The sequence below is a fragment of the Ambystoma mexicanum genome, chromosome 12 (assembly GCF_040938575.1).
Source record: "Ambystoma mexicanum isolate Mex_15411 chromosome 12, UKY_AmexF1_1, whole genome shotgun sequence".
Lineage (NCBI taxonomy): Eukaryota > Metazoa > Chordata > Amphibia > Caudata > Ambystomatidae > Ambystoma > Ambystoma mexicanum.
This window is the reverse complement of record NC_090936.1, coordinates 1,101,395,321-1,101,422,155: the sequence shown is the minus strand read 5'-3', so window position 1 is coordinate 1,101,422,155 and position 26,835 is coordinate 1,101,395,321. Positions and strand designations below refer to the sequence as shown.

The following is a 26,835-nucleotide window of genomic DNA, read 5'->3' as shown; positions in this document are numbered from 1 at the left end:
TATTCAAGAAACCTTGTGTGTAATTGTTTGTTTGAATACTTGTCACTGTGAATCTCTGTAATTCCCCAACAGGTCACATTGACCCCTCTGGAGATAAGCCTGGCTGCTCAACATGCTACCAACCTGTGTAGTGAGACTTCAGTTTCTACAGTTAGCCCATGAGATTATTTTTTTTTAATTGAATCAGCTGAATTTAATCAACTTTTCAATTTACAACTTTACAAAACTGAATATAAAAACATATTTACATAAGTGAACACATCACATTAATTAATACATCAGTTACTCAAGCATATTCTGATTCAAGATTTAAAGCATTTAAATAATTCATCATAGCAATAAGAATAGGCACCGGCAAAGTACTCAGCATAAAAGACCAGCACTGCTGTTCATCCATCAAACCTAGGTATTTACAGAATTTCGAAAAATGTCTAACTCTTAACTCTATTAAGGCCGGACACTTTACAACTAAGCTTTCAATTTCAGCGACATCAAGATTTCTACAAAAATCGGCAAATATTTTGATCTTCTGGTAGAATCTTGCGTGAACATAACAAGTCTATAGTGGGCCACAGATTGAAACGAAAAAAAACGCAATATGCACGGTCTATAAAATACTGTGAGAGCTTTACACAAATACATTTCCATGGATCCCATCAATTTATCACAAAACCTTTGGGTAGACACATTTGTATTGTAAGCACAGTTTTCTGTTATCAATCCAGTCCATGCAATAGATCTTTTTCTTTGCCTTGCCGGATAAGACACCAATAACTCAATGGTGACATCAGCATGTACAAGAATTTGATAGATGGCTGTTAACCACAATTGGACAAATGTGTGTTGGCTTGAAAATAAATATGGTGATATTGTTTTTATCATTAATTTGCATTGTAGTTGAAATTTGGCATTTTCGAAATAAAGCACACAATCTCCAATGAAATGGCATTGAGCGAAACTAGCCCCAGTTCATACCGCAGCCAAGAGACCGGTATACACTGCAGGATTCGTCTCCAGACTTTTGCCTCCAACCTATTCAATGTTTGAAGGGGGAGCGGAGCTACTGTTTCTAAACCATATAATAGACAGTGTTGCTTTTAAATTCCAGTATAATAAAGCCGGTTTAAGTGAAAACTTACCAAAGAGATATACAATGACCCTGGCTTGAAAGACATGGCAGTGTTAAGATTACGCTCTAAGCTTACTAAATGTCCTTTTGCATTTAATGACCCCTCAAATAACATACCTAAATAGAGATTCCTTTAGCTGGTCAATTAAACTTTAAGAAGACCAAGGAAAGTATTTCTCTTTATTTCTACTAGCCTAAGATGGGGTCTGATGTAGATACATTCTGTAGAAGCTGTCACACTTCTGGCAAGAGTGGAGCCAAGAATGTGGCACCTTTGGTGCCTCTCCCAGTGGTGGGAGTCCCTTTTGAGAGGGTAGGAATCGACATTGTTGGTCCCTTAGACCCTCCCACATCTTATACTGGTTGTGGTAGACCATGGTACCGGGTATCCTGAAGCCATACCTATGAGGACCGTTACTGCTCAGGCAGTGGCTAAGGCCCTCCTTGATATCTTTCCCAGGGTTGGTTTTCTCAGACAGGAGATCCAGCTTTATGTCCCACTACATGCAAGCCATGTGAAAAAACTGGAGTAACCTACAAGTTGTCAACAGCATACTATACCCAAACCAATGGATTGGTGGAGAGGTTTAATAGAACTATGAAGAGCACGATAGGTGCTTTAGAAGAACCCCTTAGAAGAGAGACCTTCTACTGCCATGCTTTCTCTTTGCTTATAGAGAAATACCACAGGAAGGGGTTGGCTTCAGCCCCTTTGAGCTTCTATATGGTCATCTGGTTAGAGGTTCATTGGCCCTAATCAAGGAGGGGTTGGAGAGTGCTCCTTCCCACAAGCCAGTGAGAGTCAGACTATGTGTGGTCGCCAAAGGAGAATGACACACATGATGACAGAATCTTCTGATAACTTGAAAGCGAAGCATTGGCATGACCAGAAGGCCAACATGGTTGAGTTCACTCAAGACCAGCTAGTTCTAGTTATGGTACCTACAAGGCAGAGGGCCTTACAGGACATATGGATTGGACCCTTCAAGGTTGTGGGAAAACTTGGAGAGATCAATTATTTGGTGGACTTGGGCAATCCTAAGGAGGCCCCCAGGGTCTTTCACACCAACTGCCTAAAGGCCTATGTCTCTAGACCAGAACTGGGAGCTTTGCTTCTAGCCTCTGCTCAAGAGGTGGAGAGCGAGCCTCTACCCGACCTCCTCAGGGGACAACCTTTAGATGGCAAGATAGGAGTAAATCTCTCTTCTGATCTGACACTGGAAAAACAGAAGGAGTGCAACATTCTGTTAAATCAGTTTTTCCCTCTGTTTTCACTATCACCAGGCTTGACCCCTTGGGGCCAGCATGAGATTCTCACGGATGACCGTTTACCTGTTAAAAGCAGAGGTTACAGAATGTCAGACCATGGAAGAACCCACACAAAGGAAGAGGTCAACAAGATGCTTGATCTTGGGGTAATAGAGCCATCTACAAGTCCATGGTCTAGTCGAGTTGTACTAGTGCCAAATGCAGGATCCAATGAGTTTGAGAGTGTGTGGACTAGAGCCCTTAATGCAGTCACCACGACTGATGCCAATCCTTTACCTAAGACAGATAAGCTGGTGGACGAGCATGGTTCAGGCAAGAACCACAGTACATTTGACCGAACATCAGGCTATTGACAAATAGTTCTGACGGTGGACAGTCATAATTTCGAAAAAAAATGTCGACAGACAAAAATGTCGACAAAAAAATGTCGACTTTTGTTTTTTTTAATTAATATTTATTTTAGGGGTTCAGGAGTTAAAAAAAAGGGGAAAATTAAAAAAAAATTAAAAAAGGGGGGTGGGGGAACCCCCCCATTTAAAAAAAAATGCATTGAAAAAAAAGTCGACATTTTTTTTTCCGACTTTTTTTTTCGAAATTCTGACTGTCGACATTTTTGTTGTCGACATTATGACTATAAACCAGTTCTGACAGACCATGGCAAGGACAAAACTGCATTTTCAACCCCAAGAGGCTTCTAGCACTTTAAGGTTATGCCTTAGTGGACTAAAGAATGCACCTGCAACATTCCAAAGGGAGGTAACTTATATTCTGAATGAGATGGAGGACTTCTGCATAGCATACTTTGATGACATTGCAGTGTTCAGCCCTAATTGGAAAGAACATATTGACCACTTAGGATTAGTATTGCAGGCTCTTGAGCAGGCCAATCTAACCATAAAGGTAAGTAAATGTCAAATTGGTCAGAGTAAAGTGGTCTACATTGGACATGATTTAGAAGGAGGTGAAATCAGGCCATTGCCTCGCAAAGTACAAGCGGTACAAGACTGGGCCACCCCTACTACTCAAACCCAAGTGAGAGCCTTTCTAGGTCTCACATGTTATTATAGGAACTTCATTGAGAATTATGGGTCCATAGCTTCTCCATTTAATGTGATCTCCTCACCCAAATTCCCCAAGAAGGTCAGGTGGAATGAGGAGTGCACCAAGGCGTTTGAAGGACTTCAGAGAACACGGTCAACCTTCAGTTTTACGATCCGACTACAACCAATCCTTTATTGTACAAACAGATGCTTCCAATACAGGTGTAGTTCCGAGTCAGCTGCATGACAAAGGCAGGGAACACCGAATCTGCTTCATCAGTAGAAAACTGAAGGAACCTGAAACAAGGTGGGCATTCATAGAACGTGAATGCTTTGCCATTGTGGGTATTTTAAGAAGTTTAGACCATACTTGTATGGGTCTACTTTTGTGATTCAAACAGACCACCAACCCTTGAGATGGTTAATGCAGTAAATTGCTAAGATGGTCAATCAGCCTACAGGCGTTTGATTTTACTATTGTACACAGGTCAGGGTGTAATCACCAAAATGCTGATGGTCTCTCCAGAAAGTACGACCGACTGGCGTAAGGAGATTCATCCAGGGGTGGATTAAATCCTCCTGTCCCTTAGTCTGGGGCGGGGGGGACGAGTGTTCGTTAGAATTCTCAGAAATGTGTTAATTCCTCTCTACCTTAGAGACCCCCAGCTACTTTGCTGGATTTTAAGGACTTGATTTCTTTACCTGGAGACAGCGAGACCCTTTTTTCCCCACTCTCTCATGTATTTTAATATGATTTTTTAACTCTGTTTCTTTTGGTTGTGGAGTCTGAAACTCCATAGGCCTCATATTTTACATTGTGTCACAGCACCTTCAGTGCAGTGGCACAGGGAATCCTTCCAGATTTCCCCAAGGTTTAAATACCTTCTCTTGGATAAACTACTGTTTCCAAGAGCAGTAAAGTGAAACTGAATTTACTTACAATTGTAACTTTCTAGACCCAGCACACACCATCTTACAATAGGGTGCTGGAGAGGTCACTTAGTATCCCTTTTGTCTAGCTTCTCATGTAACATTCTTATGTTACCCTTTCCTCACTGAATGGCCTCTGGCTCCAGGGTGTCTGATGGGGCAGGAAGTGAGGCACGTGCCCGAACCTCTGTGCTTAGTCTCCTAGGAGACCCAAATGCTCTCTGATGATTGGCCGGCTGACTGTCCAGCAAGGACTGTCACCCTGCTGGGTGACTGATAGCTAGGCTGGAATGAATAGGAGAAACCTGAATAAAAGGTGAGGCTTTTGGCTTGGAAGGCAGAGTCAACCACTGGACGAAGGAACCGAAGAAGAGCTTGAAGAGAACGCCTGCGGCAACTCCTGGACCATTGGTTTGCCTGGTGAAGCCCTGCTGCTTTGCTGAAACTCCAAATGTGTATCAACAGAAAAGCCCCTGCAAGGGACGACTTCTCCCTTTGAGTTGGTGGGACCAATCAACTCCAAGATAAGACACCTGGAAATTCTCTCAGAGCTGGTTGAATTTCCACAGAGTTGCTGCTGGAAACCAAAATGCCAGGGAGAGGAACACCTGATTGTGTGCATTGCTTTTAAGCTGGCAAGGAGTTCCAGGAAGATCCTGCGGTCTCCCAGGAAGCAGGACTCACCGAACCTGAGCCACCTCAAAAGAGTCAAGGACCCCAGATGCAATGAAAGTCCATCTCGACAGCCAGAAACCACTGTGCTATTTGGAGTAGACGCAAGGAGCTGAAAACCCGAAGTGCTACTTGTTTAAAGATTGCTGGTTGCGGTCGGTTACTGTCCCATTGCAGGGCAGGAGTCCCCAGAAGTCCTCCCTCTTGTCCCCACGACTGAGGCCCAGTAACACCAGGATCTGCCGAGCTGCGCAGGAACAGAAGTCATCTGCTGCATTTTTCTTCGACCTAAAAGTACTGTACTGTCTAAGAGAACATCTCTTGTCGTGTAACTGCACTTGTTCTCTGTTGGTGAGACTTGTTGTGGTTGCTCTGTAGAGTTGCTGACAGCTTCTTTACTTCACAAGCCTAAACAGCTTGGGCCCTACTTTGAATTCTTCTTTCTACAAAGACTTAAAACATTGTGTAAAACTTTTACCTACCTCTGAGAAGTGCTTCAGTTTCACCTAGACTTGCTCCAATTGACTTTGGGTTAGCCTGGCTCCCTGAATGACTCTTCCCTCTGAATGTGTTTGATCTTCATTGGGGGGATTTACAAAAGTACTTACCTGCTTTGAGAAATGTGTGAGATCTCTTGTTGTGTCATATTAACCTTTCTCTTTGACAAACTCTTAAATCTGATTCTAAATGCAAAAGTGATATATTAATGTCCCCAGCACCCCAACTATTGAAGTCACCTGAGGGTGTAGGTTGTGTCTGTGGGCCATCCCAAAAGGGTACTTGCTGATTTAGAAATATTAAGAGTGTATTTTTGAAGTGTGTTTGAGGGTTACTGTTATATTGCTCCTTTCTGAAGAAGGCTTATTTGAATACTTGTCACTGTGAATCTCTGTGCAACTCCCCTACAGCTCACATTAACCCTTCTAGAGATAAGCCTGGCTGCTCAACACACTACCAGCCGGTGTATTACAAGGTAATACCAAAGGTTGGGTTCCTATTGCCAGGAGGTCAGGGTTGTTGTAGTGCAGCCAAAGGGTACTTTGTAGTCATTTACAGTGTATATTGCTTACTAAACTTTGTTGAAATAAAAAAAGGTAGATAATGCATTTTAGCGTTACCAAACTCTGGTTATTTGTTTGATAAGGATATTAACAATACTGTGTTCACTTTACCGATTACTTGTTAAGATGGATTTCTAGAATCTGCCCTGGTAGCCAGATTTTAGGAGGCCAAGCTGGTTATAGCTGACAGGGAACTCAGGTAAGCCAACCAAATCAATGCAGAGCAGTTAAGGCATATTTTCACAAGAGTGCGTGGGGTTGGGCCTTTCAACGAGTCCACAGAGTATGTCACACAATTGAATTTAGACAGTAAATATAAAACAATTATCGGCCTTCTGAACACACTGGAAAATTAATGCAATAACACATTACGATACAAATATACTTTAACCATACGTTCAATTCAAATATACATCAAATTTTTTATTCAACATCAACATAGGAGATAAGTAGATTAGATGCGACCTGTTCCATCATTTATCACAAGTTAATAACCTAACTGAAGCAGTACAAACCCTAAGAATGGAGCTGGGTGCCCAAAAGTCACAGGAGCCACAATGTTTCTCACCAGAATGGTGCCCCTGCAGGTAAGTTGTAATTCACTAGTGTTGGTCATAGTTCAAAGGTTCAACAATTTTACTAAAGGTAAGTAAATGTTTTCTTGTATTTCAAGATACTCTACCCAGGTTCAACGACCATAAAGAGAGGAATGGAATTTAGGAGATAAAAACTGTTTCCCAGTGCTGACAGTCTGAAGGACTGATCCATTTCCCCCAAATTAATGAGCAAAAGGGAAGTGAAGCCGAAGACTTCACTTCCCTTCAGAAAGTCAGAACAGGTTTAAGAACCAGAGCAAAAAGAATAGGGGGTCTATAGAAACTATAGGGCAAAGGTTGTCTCTTCTTTCCTAACACCTGTGTATGATAAATAGTATATGTTTGTACTTGCCGGTCTGGACTAATTTTAATTAACAGACTTCGCTATCTTTAAGTGCACTTCACATGAAGCCTCTCTTTGAGTCGAAGCTCAACTACGTTACCATCGAGAGTTTAGTCAATGACTTAAGTGTAAGCTGGTAGCACCTTTAAGTTGGCTTCTCAGAACCACAGAGTTTGCTCTACAAAATCACCACAACAGCCACACTCCCTACAGGGTTTAAAGGCAGACTAAGAGAGTCATACATTGCAGGAAAAAAGCAGCTGATCAGAGACTTCAGTGTGTATACACCAAAAAAGCGACTACAGTTTGTAGGGAAATCTAATTCAAAGAAAAGATGCAGAGCAATGCGCCATATGAAAAACAAACATGTAAGCTGTGGCCTGCGCATAGCAGTTGTACAACACACGTACAAGTAAAATGTGAGATTATTTTCAAGTCTCCTCAAAATAAAGAGTGACAAGGCCCACGATAAGCATTCCCAAGGACAATGAAAGTACTCCACAACGTCTATTAAAATGTTGACTTGTTCAATCTAAAGACGAAAGTACACCAATAAAGTAACAGGAAAAATGGATTTGGGCTTGCATTTTCTGCTGCAATATTTTCGTTTACAGAAATCAAGTGTCCCGTTATGACACTTACAGATGTTGAATATGTACCTTTTATAGGAGTTTGATAAGCAAACAAAGGATAAACTGCCATGTTGGGTGAAAAGGGAAAATCGACGGGAACTTGAACATGCATATTCAAAAATGGCAATTGTGAATGAGATTAAGTTCCAATGAAGCCAGAACTGTACTCCGACATCTTGACATTCTGTTCAATTCACCAGCCCCCCAGGAGAACAGAACCGATATGCGCAATCAAGGAGTTGGAATTTATCTGAACTACAGCGATAAAGACTGTTTCTGGGACTATGTCACAGGACGGCAGAATTTGCAATTAATTCTAGCAGGCATTTCTATGGGCTGCATCTGTGTGTAGGTGGCTTAACTTTTGAAGAAAATAACAGGAGTTCAGCTTGACCAGCGGATCAGTTTTCACCAGTCTGCCATTTCAATCTCCCAGACCTTCCTGAGGAAAGGAATCTTGATACCTTGAAAAACAAAGCATTTATCTGAAAATCTACCAGACCCAGGAACTGGTCCAAGAGGGGAAGGAATTTGAGTCAAACCCCCAAGATCTACAAACTTCAAAGACTGTACAACTGCCAGGCTGCACGCCCATGGTAAACCAAAAATACGTGGTGATGTGTGATGTGTGTTACAAAAGTATCTATTTGTAGGTCCTGTAGCACTGAAAACTGAGGTGAAGAGTGTGTCGATTATTTTTCCATCATTGGCATTTCATGGACATCTACCTTATTTATAATTAAAGCGTTTAAATTATTTCTATTTGGTTAATAAATATACCTTCTGTGCAACAGTGTTTCTTGTTGCAAAAGATTAGGGAGTCTGTGTAATCAATTCTGTTAAACTGGGGTCCCAGATTCATAAAAAGAACTTTATGAAATAAAGGAAAGTCCTGCACGCCTGGTTTGGGGTGGGTGAAAACTTTCCCTGAATTAGATTTCCGTTCGATAGATTGCATTTATGTGTTAATATCTTTTTCATCTGTCAACCTCCAACCGCCCACCAATCTTTTACTCAAACAATGGGAGTCATTTTTTCTCTCCCCATACTTTGCTTTCCTCCAACTTAATAGGCACCTGAAATTGACTTTTGCAGCACACATCACTTTCTGTGCAGTGTTGCTGGGGAGCACCTCGGCATTCCCTTTATTTTCTTTCATTCTCCTTGTAAGAACACATGTAGGGGGGATACATTTTATCCTACTACATTTTCCATTGTGCGATTGGAAAACACCACCTAATGTGGAGTTCTGAGGGGTTAAAGTGTATCCCCTTTCTCACTGCTCCTGTAACATTTATGTTACAGTGACAAGCATACCGGAATGGGCGGTGAAAGAGGGCATGCCCTACAGACTTGTGTAATTTTTACTCACAGGCGGATCTCACAGCCACGGGAATGCACAGAAGGGTCACCACTGACCCTTCTTTTTTTGCCACTTCTTGGTTGCTTGTGGGAGGGGGTCCTTTTCGTACTTTTGTCTTCGGCGCAAATCCATTGAGAAGCTTGCCAAGACGCCAGTGTGTCTGTGAGGACTTAAAGCAGAGGAGGATCCCTAAACTCTGCTCTTTGTCCTCTAGCATGTCTGCCTGGAACAAGCCCCAACCGGGAAGCTGGCTGCCCTGAAAGGACAGCCTCCCCCCAAAGTTTGAATGTGGCACGGATGAGGATTGGCTGGGTTCCTATATAAGAGGCTGGATTCCTGGTGCACATACAGTCGCCCACTGGAACTAAATTACGAAGAGAAGATGCCTGCAGTTACTTCCAGAGAGGCCTGAGTGGCCGTTGCTGTGCTGACCCTTTCTTCCATGCGTCAGAGGAGTTCCAAAGAGTAGGACTCCTTCCTTTGGGCTGGTGGGCATAATCGGCCCTGAGACTACCTGTATTTTGAGCCATCCCACGATTACCTGCGACCTTCCTGGGCTGCAAACCACCAATACCCTGGGACCTGTGACCATTATGCAGTGCATTGTCTTCAGGAGATCATGTCTTCCGAAATGCTGATGGACTCCTTGCGGACCACCAGAGGTATGATTCCACTCCTTTCCCTCACCAAAGTACTGGACCGAGAAAGTGAGGCAAATCTACCGGGCAGTAACAGTTTTTCATCTGGTGTCTGGAAAAGGGCACCAAAAATCAGAGCCGCGAGAAGCTACAAAGAATCCTTTGCTGGGGGCCTTTCCACTCGACTGCTGTTGCAAAATCCCTTCGAGTCTCTTCTTTCGTCAGAAGATGACGAATTCAGTGATCGGGTCCTGCAGCTGCTACATTGTCGGGGCGTCCGCCTGCATCATCTTCACTGCTGATGTACTGTGAGACTCAAGGTAATACTTTTCTGCCGCTCATGTGCTGCTAGGGTGGCGATTTGCACGTTCGAGTGTTCGCCCATGCACGTTCGCCCTGACCCAACGCTTGAGCACATTCAGAAAGGGCATGCTAGCTTCCCTGAACCCAATTTTACCTACGTAAGCTTAGTACTTACTTGCTACAGAAGAATGCTCTGTAACCAGCTTTTCAGCAGCTTATGCCTTATGCTGTTCTGTCTACAACAGGTCACTGATGCCCAGTGTCCCCTTCAGACATCTCATACCTAGACAGTTAAGGATACATTTATAATTCAGCCTTGCGGCAACTGTTGGCGATTCCCGATACATTTTGACTATATTGTTAGGTAGTGTTAGGGAAGCACTGGTAAAGCCTAAGGCCTCCCAAAAGAAATTATACAAGTGTTGAAAAGTGCTTACCTGCTTAGGTTGGTCTTGTAACTTCATTTTATTGCTGCAATAGAATATTCTACAAAGTTCAGTACAAAGTGGTTTTTACTTAACTTGAATTGCATACTGCCATAAGTCTTTTACACTGTGGATTACTTACTAGAAGTATTGCACTGCTTTTCTATTATAATTATAGTCGTTTTTTGTATAACATGCTTAAAACTGAAGAGGTTTCAAACCTGCGTCCAGCAGGTGGAGCATGTATGTTACAACGTTGGAAGGAGTGCAATCAACTGGGTTGATTTGTTTATTCTGGCACCAAATAACGAATCACTTCCACTTGTTAAAGTAACAGTGCCTTGTGTTTGGTTTCCTGGATTCTTTTAGGATGTCCATACACCTCTGTGGTAAATTGAGATGGCCAAACTCTATGACCTCAGGAGCCATGCTGCCAGGTTCATTGAGTTGGGTTCCTGGTGCACTGTTTGACCTTGTTGCTGGGACAGTAGGTTGTACCAGGCTGGGAGTTTGATGGGCTCGCACACCGCCATCCTCCGTAGGTGTGGAAACCATGGTTGTCTCGCCCACATGGGAGCAACTAGGATGAGCGTCATCGATTCCTTGTTCATCTTGTACACCACCTTCCTGATGAGGAGTTGGTGGAAAAGCGAACGCAAACATCCCTGACCAGTTCATCCACAGGGCGTTCCCTTGGGAGTCTGGCTGGGGGAACCTGGATGCAAATCCTGGGCATTGTTTGTTTTCGCTTGTGGCGAATAGGTCTATAGTGGGGAAACCCCACTGAGAGAAGAGCTCTTCTACGATATCTCTGTGAAGGACCCATTCGTGTTCTTCTGGGAGGGAGTCTCTGCTTAGGGCATCCGCTAGGGAATTGAGCTCCCCTGGAACATGTTGTGATGACAGGAAGATGTTCCGTCTGAGTGCCCATATTCAGATTTTCTGGGCAAGCTTGGACAGATTTGGCGAACGAGTCCCTCCTTGTTTGTTCAGATAGAACATGGCTGTCGTGCTGTCCGTCCGGATCTGCACCGACAAGTTTAGCAGATGGGGCTTGAACGCCCGAAGCGCTCGGAATACTGCCAGAAGCTCTAGCAGATTGATGTGGTTCTTGGCTACTGAGTGAGACCAGAGACCCTGAGCTGTGTGGTGGAGATGGTGAGCTCCCCACCCAGTCAGGCATGCATCTGTAGTCACCACTGCCTGTACTTCTGGATCGTAAAAGGGTTTTCCCCTTGCGAGATTCTCTCTTGTCCACCAGTGTAAGCTCTGTACGAGTGTTGGCGAAACGACCACTAGATCGTCCCACTGACCACTTGCCTGAGACCACTGTTTCGCCAACCATTCCTGCATGGGACGCATGCGCAGACGCGCGTGGGGGACCAGGTAAATGCATGACGCCATCATGCCCAGTAACCGCATTGCTTTGCGTACCGTTATTTGTTGACCTGACTGATAATGTGGAATTTGCAGTAGTATATTCCGAATTCTCTCTTCCGAAGGGAAGGTCAACCCTTTGAGTATCTAGGATTGCTACTAGGAACTGTTTTGAGGTGCTTGGCACCAGACTTGACTTCTTCTCGTTGATAGAGAAGCCTAATTCGTGGAGGAGGTCGATAGTCCTCTGAATGTTTGACCTGCAAATTCCTGGGGTTTCCCCCGTTATGAGCCAGTCGTCCAGATAAGGGTACACTGGGATTGCCTCCCTGCGTAGGTGTGCAGCTGCCACCGCCAGTACCTTGGTGAATACCCTTGGTGCTGAAGCTATCCCGAAGGGCAGTACCTTGAATTGGTAGTGGCGACTGTCCACCTTGAGGCGCAAGTATTTTCTGTGCGCTGGGAGCATGGAAATATGAAAATAAGCATCTTTCATATCCAAGGTTGCCATGTAATCCCCTTTTTTAGGAGGGGGATTACCTCTTGTAGCGTGGTCATACGGAATTTTTGGGGCTTGACATACTTGTTGGCAGGCCGTAAATCCAATACTGAGCGCATTGTCAAATCTTTCTTTGGCACAAGGAAGTAAGTTGAATAGATACCCTTGTTTACCTGGTGTCCTGGGACGAGTTCTATCGCGTCCTTTTCTAGTAGAATGGCGATCTCCTCGAGAAGGATCTTCTGATGTTCTAAGGAGTGTATTCTTTGTCGTGGAGGGTGGTTCCGGGGACGCTGCAGTAATTCTATACAATATCCTGTGGACACTGTTGACAGCACCCATCTGTCTGAGGTGATCCCTTCCCAAGCCTGGGTGAAGTTGGAAATGCGTCCCCCTACTGGGGTTGCGTGAGAAGGGACCCTGAACTGAGCGTCACTGCTTTGGTGGAGGCGTACCACCTCCCTTGTTGGGGCTGCCTCTGCCTCTTCCACGACCTCTCTTGTTACCCCTGCCGTAACTTTGGGTAGACTGCTGGTTGTTGTTCCATTGTGTACCCTGTCCTTGGGCATAGTTGCCTCTTTGTGAATTTTGGCCGCGTGGGCGACGAAAATTACTGTTCCCCCTCTGGTTAGGGGGTTTGTTGGTAAGCTGGCCAAGGGATTTGAGAGTCTCGTATTTGTCCTTGGCATTCTTAAGTGCGTCTTCGACCGCTTTCCCAAACAATAGATGGGGTTCCACCGGCTTGTCTATTAATGAAGCCTGGGTTTCTGTTTTGAACCCCGACTGCCGTAACCACGCATGTCTCTTGATAACAGTACCTTCTGCTATCAATCTTCCTGCGTTGTCCGCGGCGTCGAAAGTTGCTTTTAATATGCAACCAGACACGGCTCTCCCTTCTGCCGAGATCCGAGCCAACTGGCCCTTTAACGGTTCTGGAGCAGAGGCTATGAGCGCCGCGACCTCTTCCCATTGATGGCAGTTGTAACTTGCCAACAGGGTGGTGGAGTTTGCAATCCTTGCTTGGTAGGCGGACGTTGAGGCTACCTTCCTGCCAAACCCGTACAGTTTTTTTCTCTCCTTGTCGGGTGGAGCTTCCGACGACGATAAGGGTGTCCCAGCCCTCTTCCGAGTGTTGGTAACCACTAGGGAGTCTGGTTTAAGATGTCCTCTTATATAAAGAGGGTCAGACTGGGCTGCCCGAAAAAGTTTTTCGACTCTGGGGTTGACGGCTCTGGTGAGGTTAGGATTCACCAGGGATGGATCTATTCTACGTTGGATGGATTTAAGGATAGGGATGGTCTGAGCGACCGGCCTCCTCTCTCCCACCAACTCTTCTGCGAAGTCCCTTTCCTCCTGTACACCGTGGGTGTCGATGTGAAAATGTTCTGCTGCGCGAGCGAGAACTTCATTAAGGAGGGGCTGGTTATCAACTGGCGAGTCGGTAACTGGGGCTTCGCTCTCTACCGGGGAATCTACTCTGTAAATTTCCTGCTCATCATCTACCTCCTCCAGGTCCTCATCATCCGCATAGTATTCAGTCCCGGTTTGTTCCTCCATAATTTCAAACTCCTGGTCCCCTTCAGGGAAAGGTTGTCCTTGGTATCTGGGGTGTGGAGTAGAGTATGGAGTAGAGTAAGGCTGCACCTCGAAGGGTTCAGGTCTTTCGAACCGGGCCTTTTTACTTAGGGGGATAGGATCAGAGGAGCCTGAGGGTGTGGCCCCTTGAGGGTCATACGAAAGGAAATGTTCTGGGTTTTTGTCATAAAAATCAGCTAAGGAAGACATCCTTGACATGACCCTGTCTATGTCTTCACTGGACCATTCTTTGGAACAGGGTATGACTTTAATAGGCAACTTAGAGGACTTATCAAGGGTACCCTTGGTGGATGTTGATGTCCCAGTAGTTGTGTTCGTCTGTCTGCTTAGGGTGGAAGGATGGTCTTACAGGAGTGGAAGGCTGTGCTTTCCGCTGTTTCCCCCCCCTCCCCGTGCATGGCAAAATGTTTTCACTGCCCCTTGGAGGCCCCCGAGACTTTCGACGCCTGGCGTCGAGGGTCTGGAGAGGTATCTGTGTGTTTCGAGCGTGGGGCCTCGCTGGTGTTAACTGCGGCCTCGGTCTCCTGGAGCGCGGCCTGGGGGTGGAAGTCGTCTTCGTCTTCCGACGATCGAACTTCCGTTAATCTAGGGAGCGAGGCACTCTTGGCAAGAGTGGATGATTGCCTTGCGTCATGAGGCGATCTCGATCGAGAGCGCCCAGAGGACACCGAGTCGGACCGTTCCATCTGTGCCTCTTTCCGAGAAGTCGACGTCGTCGAGGTTCGGTTGGACTTAGTGTGCTTAGTGTGTGTGTAGGGTGTGTAGCGCTTGCGTCGCCGGGGGTCTTCCCCATAGCCGCCCTGCCGGACAACCTTCCGAGGTCAGGGACCTGTGCTCGGCAGTCTTTCGACACCTTAATGCCCTCGCCGTCCGAAAGTACGGCGTCGCTGCCATCGCTGAAGGCGCCCTCCGCTGCCATGGCCGCCTGCCTGGCGTGGTGGGCCCAACGCTTTGTCGAACGGTCCTTAAGTGTCTTAGGCTTAAACCTACTACACGCTCTGCAGTTTGCTTCGGGGTGGTCCCTCGGCAAGCAGAGATTGCACGTGGCGTGCCCGTCGACCCAAAGGTATTTGCGGTTGCACTTGGGGCAGAATTGGAAAGGGGTACCCTCCATACGCACCTTGAGGCAGCGGGCTGGTAAGTGTAGGAAATATATAAGGTGTACCTATATACCAAGAGTGAAGAGTATGTACCACCCCCCACTCTCCCTACTTGCAGGGCCGAGGCCAGCGGCCTACTAGGCCCGGGCCGAGGCCAGCGGCCTTCCGAGGCCCAGATCCGTCGTGCAGCAGCCGACGGTCGATGTCTTCTCCAGCCGTCGTCGAGTGTCGAGGGTCGACGTTGGGGTGGGGAAGGATGTTAATAAATAATTTTAAACTTCAATAATTAGCAAAAGTATGGCTAAGGCCAGGGGACTCCGCAAGATGCTTCCGACCAGTATGGCGGAAAAAAACAATCTGAGGATCCTAGACGCGTGAGGGATCTTGGGTACAGTGGACGTCACACTAGGGATAGTATTACTGGCACGCCTGTGTCGACGCCCATTTTCGAGTTTCGAAAAACAAACTGTAATACTCCGCAGCTTCCACTAGATGTCGGCCTATGCACAGCATGTGATCTAAGCAGATTCCACAAGCCTCAGAAATATTTTTACACACACACACACACACACACACACACACACACACACACACACACACACACACACATTAAATACTTTAGAACACTTCGGAATACACTTCAAAGGGCACTTTCACTTTTGTGTTTGTTTGCGGTTACATTTGTAGCAATGTTAGAAGGGAATAGTTTCTTACCTGTAACTCCATTTCTCCAGCATTGGTATCTTTCATGGATTCACATGCTTAGAATATTCCCCGTCGTCAGACTGGGACCCTCGGTACACATATATAGCCTTTTCCTATAGGAAAAACTTCCGACACTTTTGTGTCCTATCTACGTCCTTTTAGGACCTGCCTACGCATGCTCCGTAGGCCGTCCCAGTATAAGAGGCCCGCCCCTGTGGCTCCCATTCAGATTTCGGCCCCTCCAAAGTAGGAAGGGTTAAACTTATCAAGCAAATACATTGCATTCCGGGGAGGCTGGCGGGCGCATATGAATCCATGAAAGATACCAATGCTGGAGAAATTGAGTTACAGGTAAGAAACTATTCCCTTCTCCAGCATTGGATCTTTCATGGATTCACATGCTTAGAATAGATTGTATAGCAGTAACACCTGAAACGGCGGTGAGAATGTAATGTAATATACCCTCACCATAATACACAATGCATATGTACAGCAGGAATAAGTTTACTCATATAACCTTACCCACATAAAGTATACGGTCATCAAAAGGTAGAAAACAGACTCTCCAAAGTGTGGAGATTACCTCACTGAAACAGATGGCGCAGGACAGCTCTTCCCATCTGCACCTCGTCCGCATGCTGCCTAGCAAGGCAGTAGTGGCGGGTAAACGTGTGGGGCACGGACCATGCCGCAGCCTGGCATATATCCGTTAGCAGAATTCCTGCCCATAATGCTGCTGAGGAGGACGTTGATCTTGTAGAATGGGCTCTAGGATGCCCTTGCAGCCGCCTTCCGGCCTTGGAGTGGCAAAATGCAATCGTCGATGAGACCCATCGAGCCAATCCTTGTTTAGAGATCGCTTTTCCCCTCGTCGACGGACCATATGCTATGAACAGTTGTCGAGTAGACCCGAGTTCCTGTGTATGATGTAGGTAACATTTCAGAGCCCTCTTAACGTCCAAGGTAGGAAGAGCTTTTTCTGCTGCCGATGATGGGGTCGCGAAGAAAGTAGGGAGAACAATGGACGAGTGTTTGTGATACACTGTCGGAACTTTTGGGACGAACGTAGGATTAGTTGCCAGGACCACCTTGTCCTTAAAGAATCTTAAGTATGGCGGGTCTACGACCAGCGCTTGCAGTTCCGAGATTCTCCTAGCTGATGTGATGGCAAATTGCCAACTTCCACGATATGAATTTCATGTCCGACGTGGCCATAGGCTCAAAGGGCGGTTTCATTAAGCCTGCCAACACTGTGTTGAGACTCCAAGTTGGAGGGAAACGTTTTACCGGGGGAAAAGTTCGAAATAAACCCCTCATGAAGTGTTTCACAAGCCTGTCGCTGAATAGAGGCGATGACTGTCTCTTCCTCGTGAACCTCGAGATGGCCGCCAGGTGCACCTTTATCGATGAGAAGGATATCCCCTCTCCACCAAGAGAAGCAGGTAAGGTAGAACTTGTTCCGGCGTCACCGTCAACGGTTGTAGGCCTTGCTGTCCTCGACACCATTCACAGAACCTCCGCCACTTATAGGTGTAAGATTTGTTGGTAGAAGGGGCTCGAGCCGCCTGCAGAATTTTTTGACAATCCTCCGAAACGTCTAACGCACCGAACTCCGAAAAGTCAGGAGCCAGGCTGCAAGGTTGAGACTGTCTGGGTCGTGATGCCACACCGTTCCTTTGTCCCGGGATAGTAGGTTCGGGACTCTCGGAAACGCTATTGGATGTTCCAGCGACAGGTGAAGCAGGTCGGAGAACCACGGTTGCCGCGGCCAGTACGGTGCCACTAGAATTACCCGGCAACTGTATCTGCGTATCCACTGTACTGTCCTCCGTATGAGGGGGAACGGAGGAAAAGCATAAATGAACATGTCCGTCCATGGGAAGGAGAATGCCTCCCCCATGGAACCCTCCTGAGGCCATCTGCTTGCGAATTGCTTGTATTTCTTGTTGTCCTTGGTTGCGAAAGCGTCCAGAGGGGGGTGACCCCATTTCTCGAACACTTTCATCAGCTGAACTGTGTCCATTTCCCATTCGTGTATCTGGGCAATGCTTCTGCTGAGGGAATCTGCTTGCAAATTCCTCACTCCCGGGAGATGTTGAGTCACGATGGAAATCTCGTGCTTTAATGCCCAATGCCATGTTTTCTGGGCCTCTATGGAAAGAGTTCTTGATCGCGTCTCTCCTCGTTTTCTCAAATAAAACATGGCCGTCGTATTGTCGGTCAGTACTCGTACTCGCGATCCCTTGATGTGCGGCAGGAATGCCTTCAAGGCCCATCGTACTGCTCTGAGCTCTAACACGTTTATGTGTAGGAGTGACTCCGTTGGAGACCAGCGACCTTGCGTTTGAAGCGTACCCATGTAAGCTCCCCATCCGGTTAGGGACGCATCCGTGACTATGGTTTGCTGAAACTCCGGTTCCTGTAGGGGGTACACCGTTGTTCAGATTGTGGAAACTCTGCCATCACTGAAGGGTTCGAAGCAGCTTGTCGTCGTCGATGGTCATCTTGTCTGACCACGATCCTTGGGCCTGCGTCCATTGGTCCGCCAGGAATTCCTGGACTGGCCTCATGAATAGGCGACAGTTTGCCACTAGATGGATGCTGGATGCCATGGCCCCTAGGACCGAAACGTATTTCCTCACTCAGAGCCTGGTGGTTTGTCGTAGTCGGCTCGCCAGCTGATTGAGTTTTGAGGTTCTGTCGAGAGAAGGCTTCACTAGCCCTAACTGGGTCTCGAACTGTGCCCCCAGGAACACCAACGTTCTCGATGGCAGCAGAGAGGATTTTTCGAAGTTTATGGCAAATCCCAGCTCTTGTAGAAGCTGCATGGTGGCTTGCAAACTTGTGTTGGTCGACGCTGGGGAGGATCCCCTTACCAGCCAGTCGTTGAGGTATGGGTATACGTGGTGGCCTTGCTTCCTTAGCCAGGCCGCTACTAGGGCCAGGCATTTTGTGAAAGTTCTGGGGGAGGTCTTGAGCCCAAAGGGAAGAACCGTGAACTGGTAGCGAGTCCGCCCTATTACAAATCTCAGGAATTTCCTGTGTTTCCGACACATTGGAATATGGAAGTACACGTCCTGTAAATCCAGGGACGCTAGAAAATCCCCTTCTTGAACGGCGCCGATCACTTCCTGCAGCGTGAGCATTTTGAATTTTAGGCTCTTTAAAGACTTGTTGAGATCGCGTAAGTCTAAAATGGGACACCATTTGCTGTTCGGCTTTTTTACGAAGTATCTTGAGTAGACTCCTTGACCTCTCTGTGATGTTGGAACTAATTCTATCATGCCCTTTGCTAACATGAGTTACCTCTTGTTGCAGTATCCTCAGATGGGAATGAGCGGTGAGCGCAGGTGGAATGTGCGGAGGGCTGTGCTTGAATTGTAGAGAGTGCCCGTTCCTTATAGTGTCCAGCACCCATTGATCCGTCGTTATTCGTTCCCATTCGTCGACATATGCCGACACTCTTCCCCCCAGAACGGTGTGTTGTCTGTCACTGCTGATCTTTATTTTGCTGGTCTCTCGACGACGACGGATAGGATGGTCTCTTCCTGGACGTCTGGAAGTTCCGGCGTCGGTTTGCCATTTGGGAAGCACGCCTGTATCCCTGGGAGGGGTAAGCCGACCTGCCAAAGGATCTGTCTCCAGACGCAGAGAATCTGGAATTACCTGAAGCCCCTCTAAAGGGACGAAAAGACTTGTAGCTTCGGCCACTCTGGAGGGCACCTAATGAACGTGCCGTGTCCTCTTTCATTCCCTTTAGGGCCTAGTCTACCTTCTCTCCGAATAGAAGGTCTCCCTCAAAAGGCATATCTAATACTTGTATTGTACCTCTGGTCTGAAGTAGGTACACTTAAGCCATGACTGTCGTAATACGACCCCATTATTGACTTGCTTGAAGTCTGACTCAGCGAGGTCCACCGCAATGTTTATTGCGCGATTGGAGGCTTCCTCACCCTCTCCGACAAGTAACATCGCTGCCTTCCTATGCTCTTCCGGAAGATGATCCAGCAACAGCGCTAGCCTGTGCCACATCTCTCTGTCGTATCTGGCTACAATAGCCAGAGAGTTTGCAGCCTTTACTGTGGTTGCTCCCACCGATGGCACTTTGCCAAAGGCATCCTGGCGTCTTGCTTCGTTTTCAGGCGGAGTCGTGCACTTGTGCTGGGCCTTCGCCTTCCTCGCTGCCGCCGACACCACCGATTCTGGCGTTGGTTGGGAGGATAAACACTTGGGGGTAGACTGTGGAGCCTTAAACTTTTTCTCGAGGCATCCTTTCACTGCCGGCTCCGAAAAGGGGTGACGCATTGTCTGCAACCCCTCCTTCCACACGTGGTCTAGTATTGGTATTGAGAACCCAGACCTCCTTCTCTTACCCATGTGGTCGAACAAAAAAACAGTCCTTTTTCTGTTCTTCCTGGGACAAACCAAATTCCTTACACGCCTTCTCCATCATAGAATGGAATGATGCAATGTCGTCCGGAGGGGACGGGTGAGCTGGGTTTCTTGGGGTTTCTAACTCCACCTCTGACTCCCAGGTTGGATCCCTGGAGGGGGATGATGAGATATCCGACATGGCTCCCCTGTCAGACTCCGAATCTGGCAGCTCACCTTCCTCTTGGGGTGCCAGTGCTGAGATTGGCGTGCGTAAGTGCGTCGATGGACGAGACGGGCCCGGCTCGTCGACGGGTGACTCTGGCAGGTTTGCCTGAGGTAGTCTCTGGTCCAACGACTGTACCAAAGACTGAAGCGTGGACAGAATTTCCAACAACAAAACAGATTGGGGATTGAGAAGAGGGGCAGATACCGGTATACCGGATCCCCTCGTCGACGACTTGTCAACCACTCGTAGCCCTAGGTCTGCCGGGACAGCTATTCTCCCGCTCTCGTCCTCCCCCCCCCCCCCCCCCGAGGACAGCGACACAGCCTGTTCTTGCGGTAAGGTATCCAGGGGGATCGGATCAAAAACTTCAGGCCTCCAGGCTTCCTGTAGAACCCCCGTTGACGAGGCCACCGTCTGAGTCGTTGTCGGTGGGACGGTGGATACCACATGCGTCAGTGGCAGGGTGGCCGATGACTGGACCGCCGTTGACGACGGTGACTTAGCAGGTGGTTTAGGCGGTCCCGCCTTTTCCACACTTGGCCTACCTTTACTCGACGTCGATCTATGGTGATCGCCCGAGGAGGATTTCGGCCTTTCCTTGTCATGCTTTTTTGATGAAGATGACGATTTTTTTCGACGAGGACTCTCTAGCTGAATGACTCCGAGATGACTCTTTTTCCGTCGGTCGAGATTTCTTCGCCGGTGGTTCCGACGAGGCAGCGCGGTGTGATGTTTTCGCCGATTGTGTGGAGCCTACCTCCGAAGGGGGGTATGCCCCCGCTCCATCATTCAGCCATGCCACCAGCCGACGATTTCGGTCTTTGAGGGTCTTTTGAGAAAACCCTTTGCATATGTCGCAGTTATCAGCCGAATGATGAGGGCGGAGGCAGTATATACAATCCATATGTCCGTCCCCCGCGTAAACTTTTTGCAAGCCGCACGTCGCGCATGGACGGAACAGCGCTTTTCCTGACATGGAGGAAAAATGTTCTCGAACTCCAACTCCAGGTACACAACCTTGTACAAAATAGTAAGACGACGCGAGGAGATCCCACTACTTTGGAGACGGTTGAAATCTGAAGGGGAGCCGCGGGGGCAGGCCTCTTATACTGGGACGGCCTACAGAGCATGCGTAGGCGGGTCCTAAAAGGACGTAGATAGGACACAAAAGTGTCCGAAGTTTTTCCTATAGGAAAAGGCTATATATGTGTACCGAGGGTCCCAGTCTGACGACGGGGAATATTCTAAGCATGTGAATCCATGAAAGATCCAATGCTGGAGAAAGTGAAAAGACAATATTGTATTATCGGTTATCATGCGCACCTGCGGATTTTGACAGTTCATACAGTAATACATTTACTCTACAATACACCAAAGTCACTTGAAGGGAGGAAAATGGTTAGCTAGTGTAACATTAGCCGGTTCTAGAGAGGGTTTCTTCGCCCAGTAAGTATTCTAGTATTTTAAGTCCCAAAATGCAACCCTAGCAAAAGGCAGTTCGGAGAGGGCTCAAAGTCTATACAAGCAGCAGAATACGAAGAGTTCCTATGCGTTTCTTCCAGTCTCTAGTGTTATAGAAGCAGCAAGTTAACAAGGGAGATCTTGCAAAGGATTCGAAGGGCACTAGCAGCGGCTCGAGTGTGAGATAAGAGGGGGTGACCCCAACACTCTGGAGCGACTTGGTGGATTCAGGTAAGCAATACCTTTCCCCCCCACCACAGTATCTCAAGTTAGAAGAAATGTTTGTGCTGGAGGCTTTGCGATGTTGCAGTTCTGGGCCCGACCTCCGGATTGCTAGGTCCGAAGCCTGAAGGCAGGACATTGGACGGGGTCTCTCAGCAACAGTCTCGAGGGAAGACCTAGATAAACCTTCAGCAACTTCTTGGTTCACTCTGCGGTTTTGGCACTTTTTCTGCAGCACCAACAAACGACACGGATCGCCTGGTCAATCTTCTTCGCTTCCTGCAGTCCCACACTCAGATGAGGGGGTCTAGACGAGTTGGATCCGATCTAAGGAATCTCCTTCCGGGTTCAGCAAAGATTTGGATGGGTTCAGCCAATTCCACGACAATGCACTTGAAATGGGCAGCAGGTCTCCTGGTATTGGGGCTCCACAGCTCTGGAAACTCCTAGGCCCTCAGGAGATTGCTCAATTGAGAGTTAGGCTTGGGACTGATTGATCCCAGCAGTCAAATGGAAGGAGACATCCACTTTGGAGATCCTCTGTCGCACAGATAACAGGGTCAGGACAGCAGTGGTCACGTTACTGTGTTGCAAAGGGTCTGCAGGCGCCTCTGGTTGTCTTCAGTTACTTCAGCTTCTATTGGTCGAGTTGCTTTTCGGTCCGGAAGCCTCACCTTTTATACAGTTCCAGCACACACTCCTCTGCAATCCCTCTCAGCATTTTACAGAAAGGGGCATTTGGATGTCCAATCAGAACAGACAGACAGACCCCCCCCCCCCTTTGGGAGCTGGTCCTGTTCTAGCAGACAAAGGACGGGGGGGTTGGTGGGGGATGGGTGGAGGACTCTCGCCCACTTCCTTCCTGCCCAGACACTCTGGAGCCCAGGCAGGGGCACACAAGGGATTCTGTCAAAGGCAAAAAACACACACCGACCTCCCTCTCCCAGAATGGTAGAAGGGGTAAGAAAGAAAAATCACGCTAGTAATGGCGAAAAAAGAAATTAGGCCCCAAGTTGGAACTTGGGTGCCCCTATACTGCACTACCGACGCTATGGACATAGCCTGTGGTATAACTACACAATAGTTGGTAGAACACGTCCACCAGCCCAAACTAGGAGATGGTCTATGTGACTAAAAGGTCACAGGAGTAGAGAGAAGGTGGATACTAGGTTTCCCTTTGGAACGCCACTGAAGGTGGTGTGTGACAGTTTTGGGAGATACGCGAAGTGTAAGAACTGGTTAAACGAGGATATAGAAAAAGGAATCTTAAAGGAGTACCCCAAGGGTCCTCAGCAACACTGCCCATAAGGAGATGTGTGATGCAGTAGTAAAAACACAGATGCCTTTATGAGCTATGGAGAACACAGACTTCATAGTGCAGGTAGAATACAAAGTATACAATTTCAAAAGACAGACTCCACAAGAATGAATGAGGGGGGAAAAAGCTCCACTCATTCAGAATTGAAAGAAAAAGGTCCAAAAGTCCAGCAAAAGGTGCTGGGTGTCTAGAGGGGATGAAACATCAAAATTATAAATCTCCCTAACAAGTACTGCCTGGATTCGAACCAGTGTTGCTCTGCATCATCTTGCTTCCAAGACGAGCGTGTTGCCACTGAGCTATACTACCAGTGTTTGCCAATTATGATAGTACTTCTCTTTCTGAAGAATCCTCTTTGTTTGTGTTTATACATGAAATAAACCATTATTTGTATATAACTCAGAGGGTTTCTTTGAAAGTCCTAAATAGATGGACTTTAGAAAATATCCCAAACCATGTCACTAAATGAAAAAAAGTTCTACGGGCTATCATTAGAAGCACTACATACACAAATTGATGCTGCTGCTACTATCCGATGATGTGGAGGTGTGGAAAACCTAGTTACAATGGAAACATTTGCAGAGCATTCTGTGCCTTGAGGGTTTTTTAAAAGATTAATCTGTGGGATTGACATATCCATTCGAAAGAATGTGCTTCGGAGAGAAGAGGAGGATTGAGCTGTTTGGCAAATGTTTACTTCACTCTTTAAACATGGTTGCTGAACAATCAGAAATGCCAAGTACTTGAAATTCAGATGTGATTCTGTTTTAGCTACATTTTGTGGAACGTATTTCTACTAATTGCACTGTTTTGTACATGCGATTTCAGTGAGCTGTCAAGTGCCATCTGCCAGACACTACCATGCTAACCAAAGTCATGTAACTGAAATGGTTCGCACGTCAGCATATCTGCACAAGCTTCCATACATTATTCTGCGTCATGCACAGAGCTGGCCCACCAAGAGACTGTACATGAAAACAACAATGAAGGCAGAGGTTTAAAAAAGGAAGCAAAAATGGTCCCTTACTTCTTTTCCTCTTCTCTCTTTCATATTCTTCCTCGTCATCTGATTCGGGATCTGGCCGTCGCGAAAAACCACTGGCTTCATGCCTGTCCCTACGTCTCCTGGCAAAGAAAAACATGACCACTTCAAGCATAGAACAGCTTTGGCTTGGGTAAACCTCTTAAACAGAATGCACAACGGAGCACATCAGCCATGGATTACACAGTACTCCTTTTGGCTGCAATTGGGAAAACTGACATGTAGAACAGTACATTTATAAACAAGGTTAATATAATACAGTATACTTCACCGCTAGTTTACAATGCTTCAGTTTGTCCTACTTGACGATCTATGAAAAGACATGCATTACTTACTGTAAAAGCATTTCTGATGATTGTATCTGCTTAGATTCACATGCTGTGCATATAGTCGACATCCAGTGGTAACCGCAGAGTATTGCATCTAGTCTTTCGAGAATCGAAATGGGACGTAGACATGGGCGTGCCAGTAACACTAACCCTATGTGACGTTTAGTGTACCCAAAATCCCTCACGTGTAGAAGTCCCTCCAATTGTATTTTTCTGCCGTGAGGGAGCCTTATGACTATCGTGAGCGAGTACAGAAAAGAGAAAGTAGTAAGACGTCCATGCTCCTTCCATCCGAGCGGGGACGAAGGGTGGGCGCATGTAAATCTAAGCAGATACAATCATCATAAATGCTTTTACGGTAAGTAATGCATGTCTTCTGATGCTTGTTATTCTGCTTAGAATCACATGCTGTGCATAGACTAGCAAGCAGTACCGAGTTGGAGGTGGGTTGTGAGAAGGAACAGTAGTGAAAAGATGTCCTAGTACTGCTTGTCCCACCTGAGAATCAAACCTAGAAGGAGTGTCTAGGGAATAGCTTTTTGTAAAGGTTTGTACAGAACGCCAGGTTACCCCTTTGCAAATGGACTCTAGGGGGAACATTTGCAATGAATGCTATGGGAGCCCCAGTGCCACGGGAAGAGTGTGCTCTAGGCTTGAAGGGCAGTTCTCCCTTAGCAAGAGTGTAACAGAGTGTGATGCATTTGACAATCCACCTTGATTTAGAGACAAGAACCCCTTTTCTACCAGCAGCCACTGAAACAAAAAATGGGTTTGTTTTTTTCAGTGGTTTAGTTCTGTCCAGGTAAATCATGACTGCCCTCCGCACATCTAATGTGTGTAGGCTTCTTTCGGCCATGTTAGTAGGGTTCGGGAAAGAAAGTAGGCAGTTCTATCGTTTGGTTCACATATTAGCTAGTGTGGGTGGTGCCCATTTTGAACACCAGTCTAAACTTACCTTGTACTAAATGTATGCAGGTTCAAAATTGCCAGTAGCTGATCACTAATTAGATACTGCTTGCAGCGTAAGTAGAGCCTGTACGAATATGCTCCAACAGTGACCAGGAAACCATCGACTCCCTAAGGTCCATTACTAAACTTAAAGCCTCAAACTGTAAAGGTGACACTGTCCCGGCGCAAGTAGTCAAATCTTGCGCCCATACTCTCGCACCCATTATAACCAACTTTGTCAATGCTTCCTTTAACTCCAACCTGGTCCCAGACATTATTAAAGAAGCCTGGGTTACCCCGCTCCTAAAGAAATCCCACTCTAGATCCTACTGTGCCCACAAACTACTGACCAATCACGACAGTCCCGTTTCTGCTCAAAATCTTAGAAAAAATAGCCTATACAAGTCCAAGCCCACCTGGAACATAACCAGCTCCTTGGAACCAGAAAATCTGGTTTTAGACCCAATCACAGAACAGCCCTCCTTGCTTTGAAAATTCAGATGGAAACCATCAGGGACACAGGAAAAGTCTGCATTCTCCTTCTGTTGGCCCTCTGTTGGCCCTATTGTGTAGCACCTTATGGTCGCCCAGAGACCACTGTGATATTGTGTAGCACCTTATGGTCGCTTGATACTTTACTCGCTAACTTATCTCAACATGTACTGCCGCCACACACTGTACCTCTTCACGGGTCTAGTCTACACCTTACTGACTAGTACTACTGACTACTCCGTGCCCTCAGGGCAACCCAACAGCCACTTCATGGAGCCCAGACACACCACCACACACGCCACTCCTCCAGAGATCTTACTCAGACAATACAGACTCAGAACACGCATACCCCATCTAGCTCTCCTCTCCACACCCATGCAGGTCACACCTAGAAACTCACGCCTAGGCTCTCGCACTCACGCCAAGACCTGCTGCCCACCATACACCACAACCCGCAAGCACCCTATCAGGTCCCCTAAGCTCGCTCCAACCCCACACGACCATTGTGAAGTCAGATATCACTCGACTAACAAGCCTACTCACACTACCAAAAACTGTACCCCTAGTACCAACCTCAAGCCAACTCTACCAAATAAGCTCCAACACCTTAAATGTGCTCTATTAAATGTACGCTCACTCAACGCCCACGCTTTAGAAGTCAATGACATCATCACCAACCAAGACCTAGACATATTAGCCATAACAGAAACATGGCTGCACCCTGCCTCTGGCCCAACTATCAGCT

The 26,835-nt window shown here is 46.9% G+C and overlaps 1 protein-coding gene across 1 annotated transcript in view; it reads right to left on the bottom strand.

The window, feature by feature from the left end:
* Nucleotides 1-26,835, bottom strand: part of RBM17 (RNA binding motif protein 17) — a 390,734-nt gene that overhangs the window by 185,925 nt on the left and 177,974 nt on the right. The window contains exon 5 of the mRNA XM_069629662.1: nucleotides 24,307-24,404. Coding sequence (XP_069485763.1) covers nucleotides 24,307-24,404 — 98 coding nt within the window. The remainder of the gene's footprint in view (nucleotides 1-24,306; nucleotides 24,405-26,835) is intronic.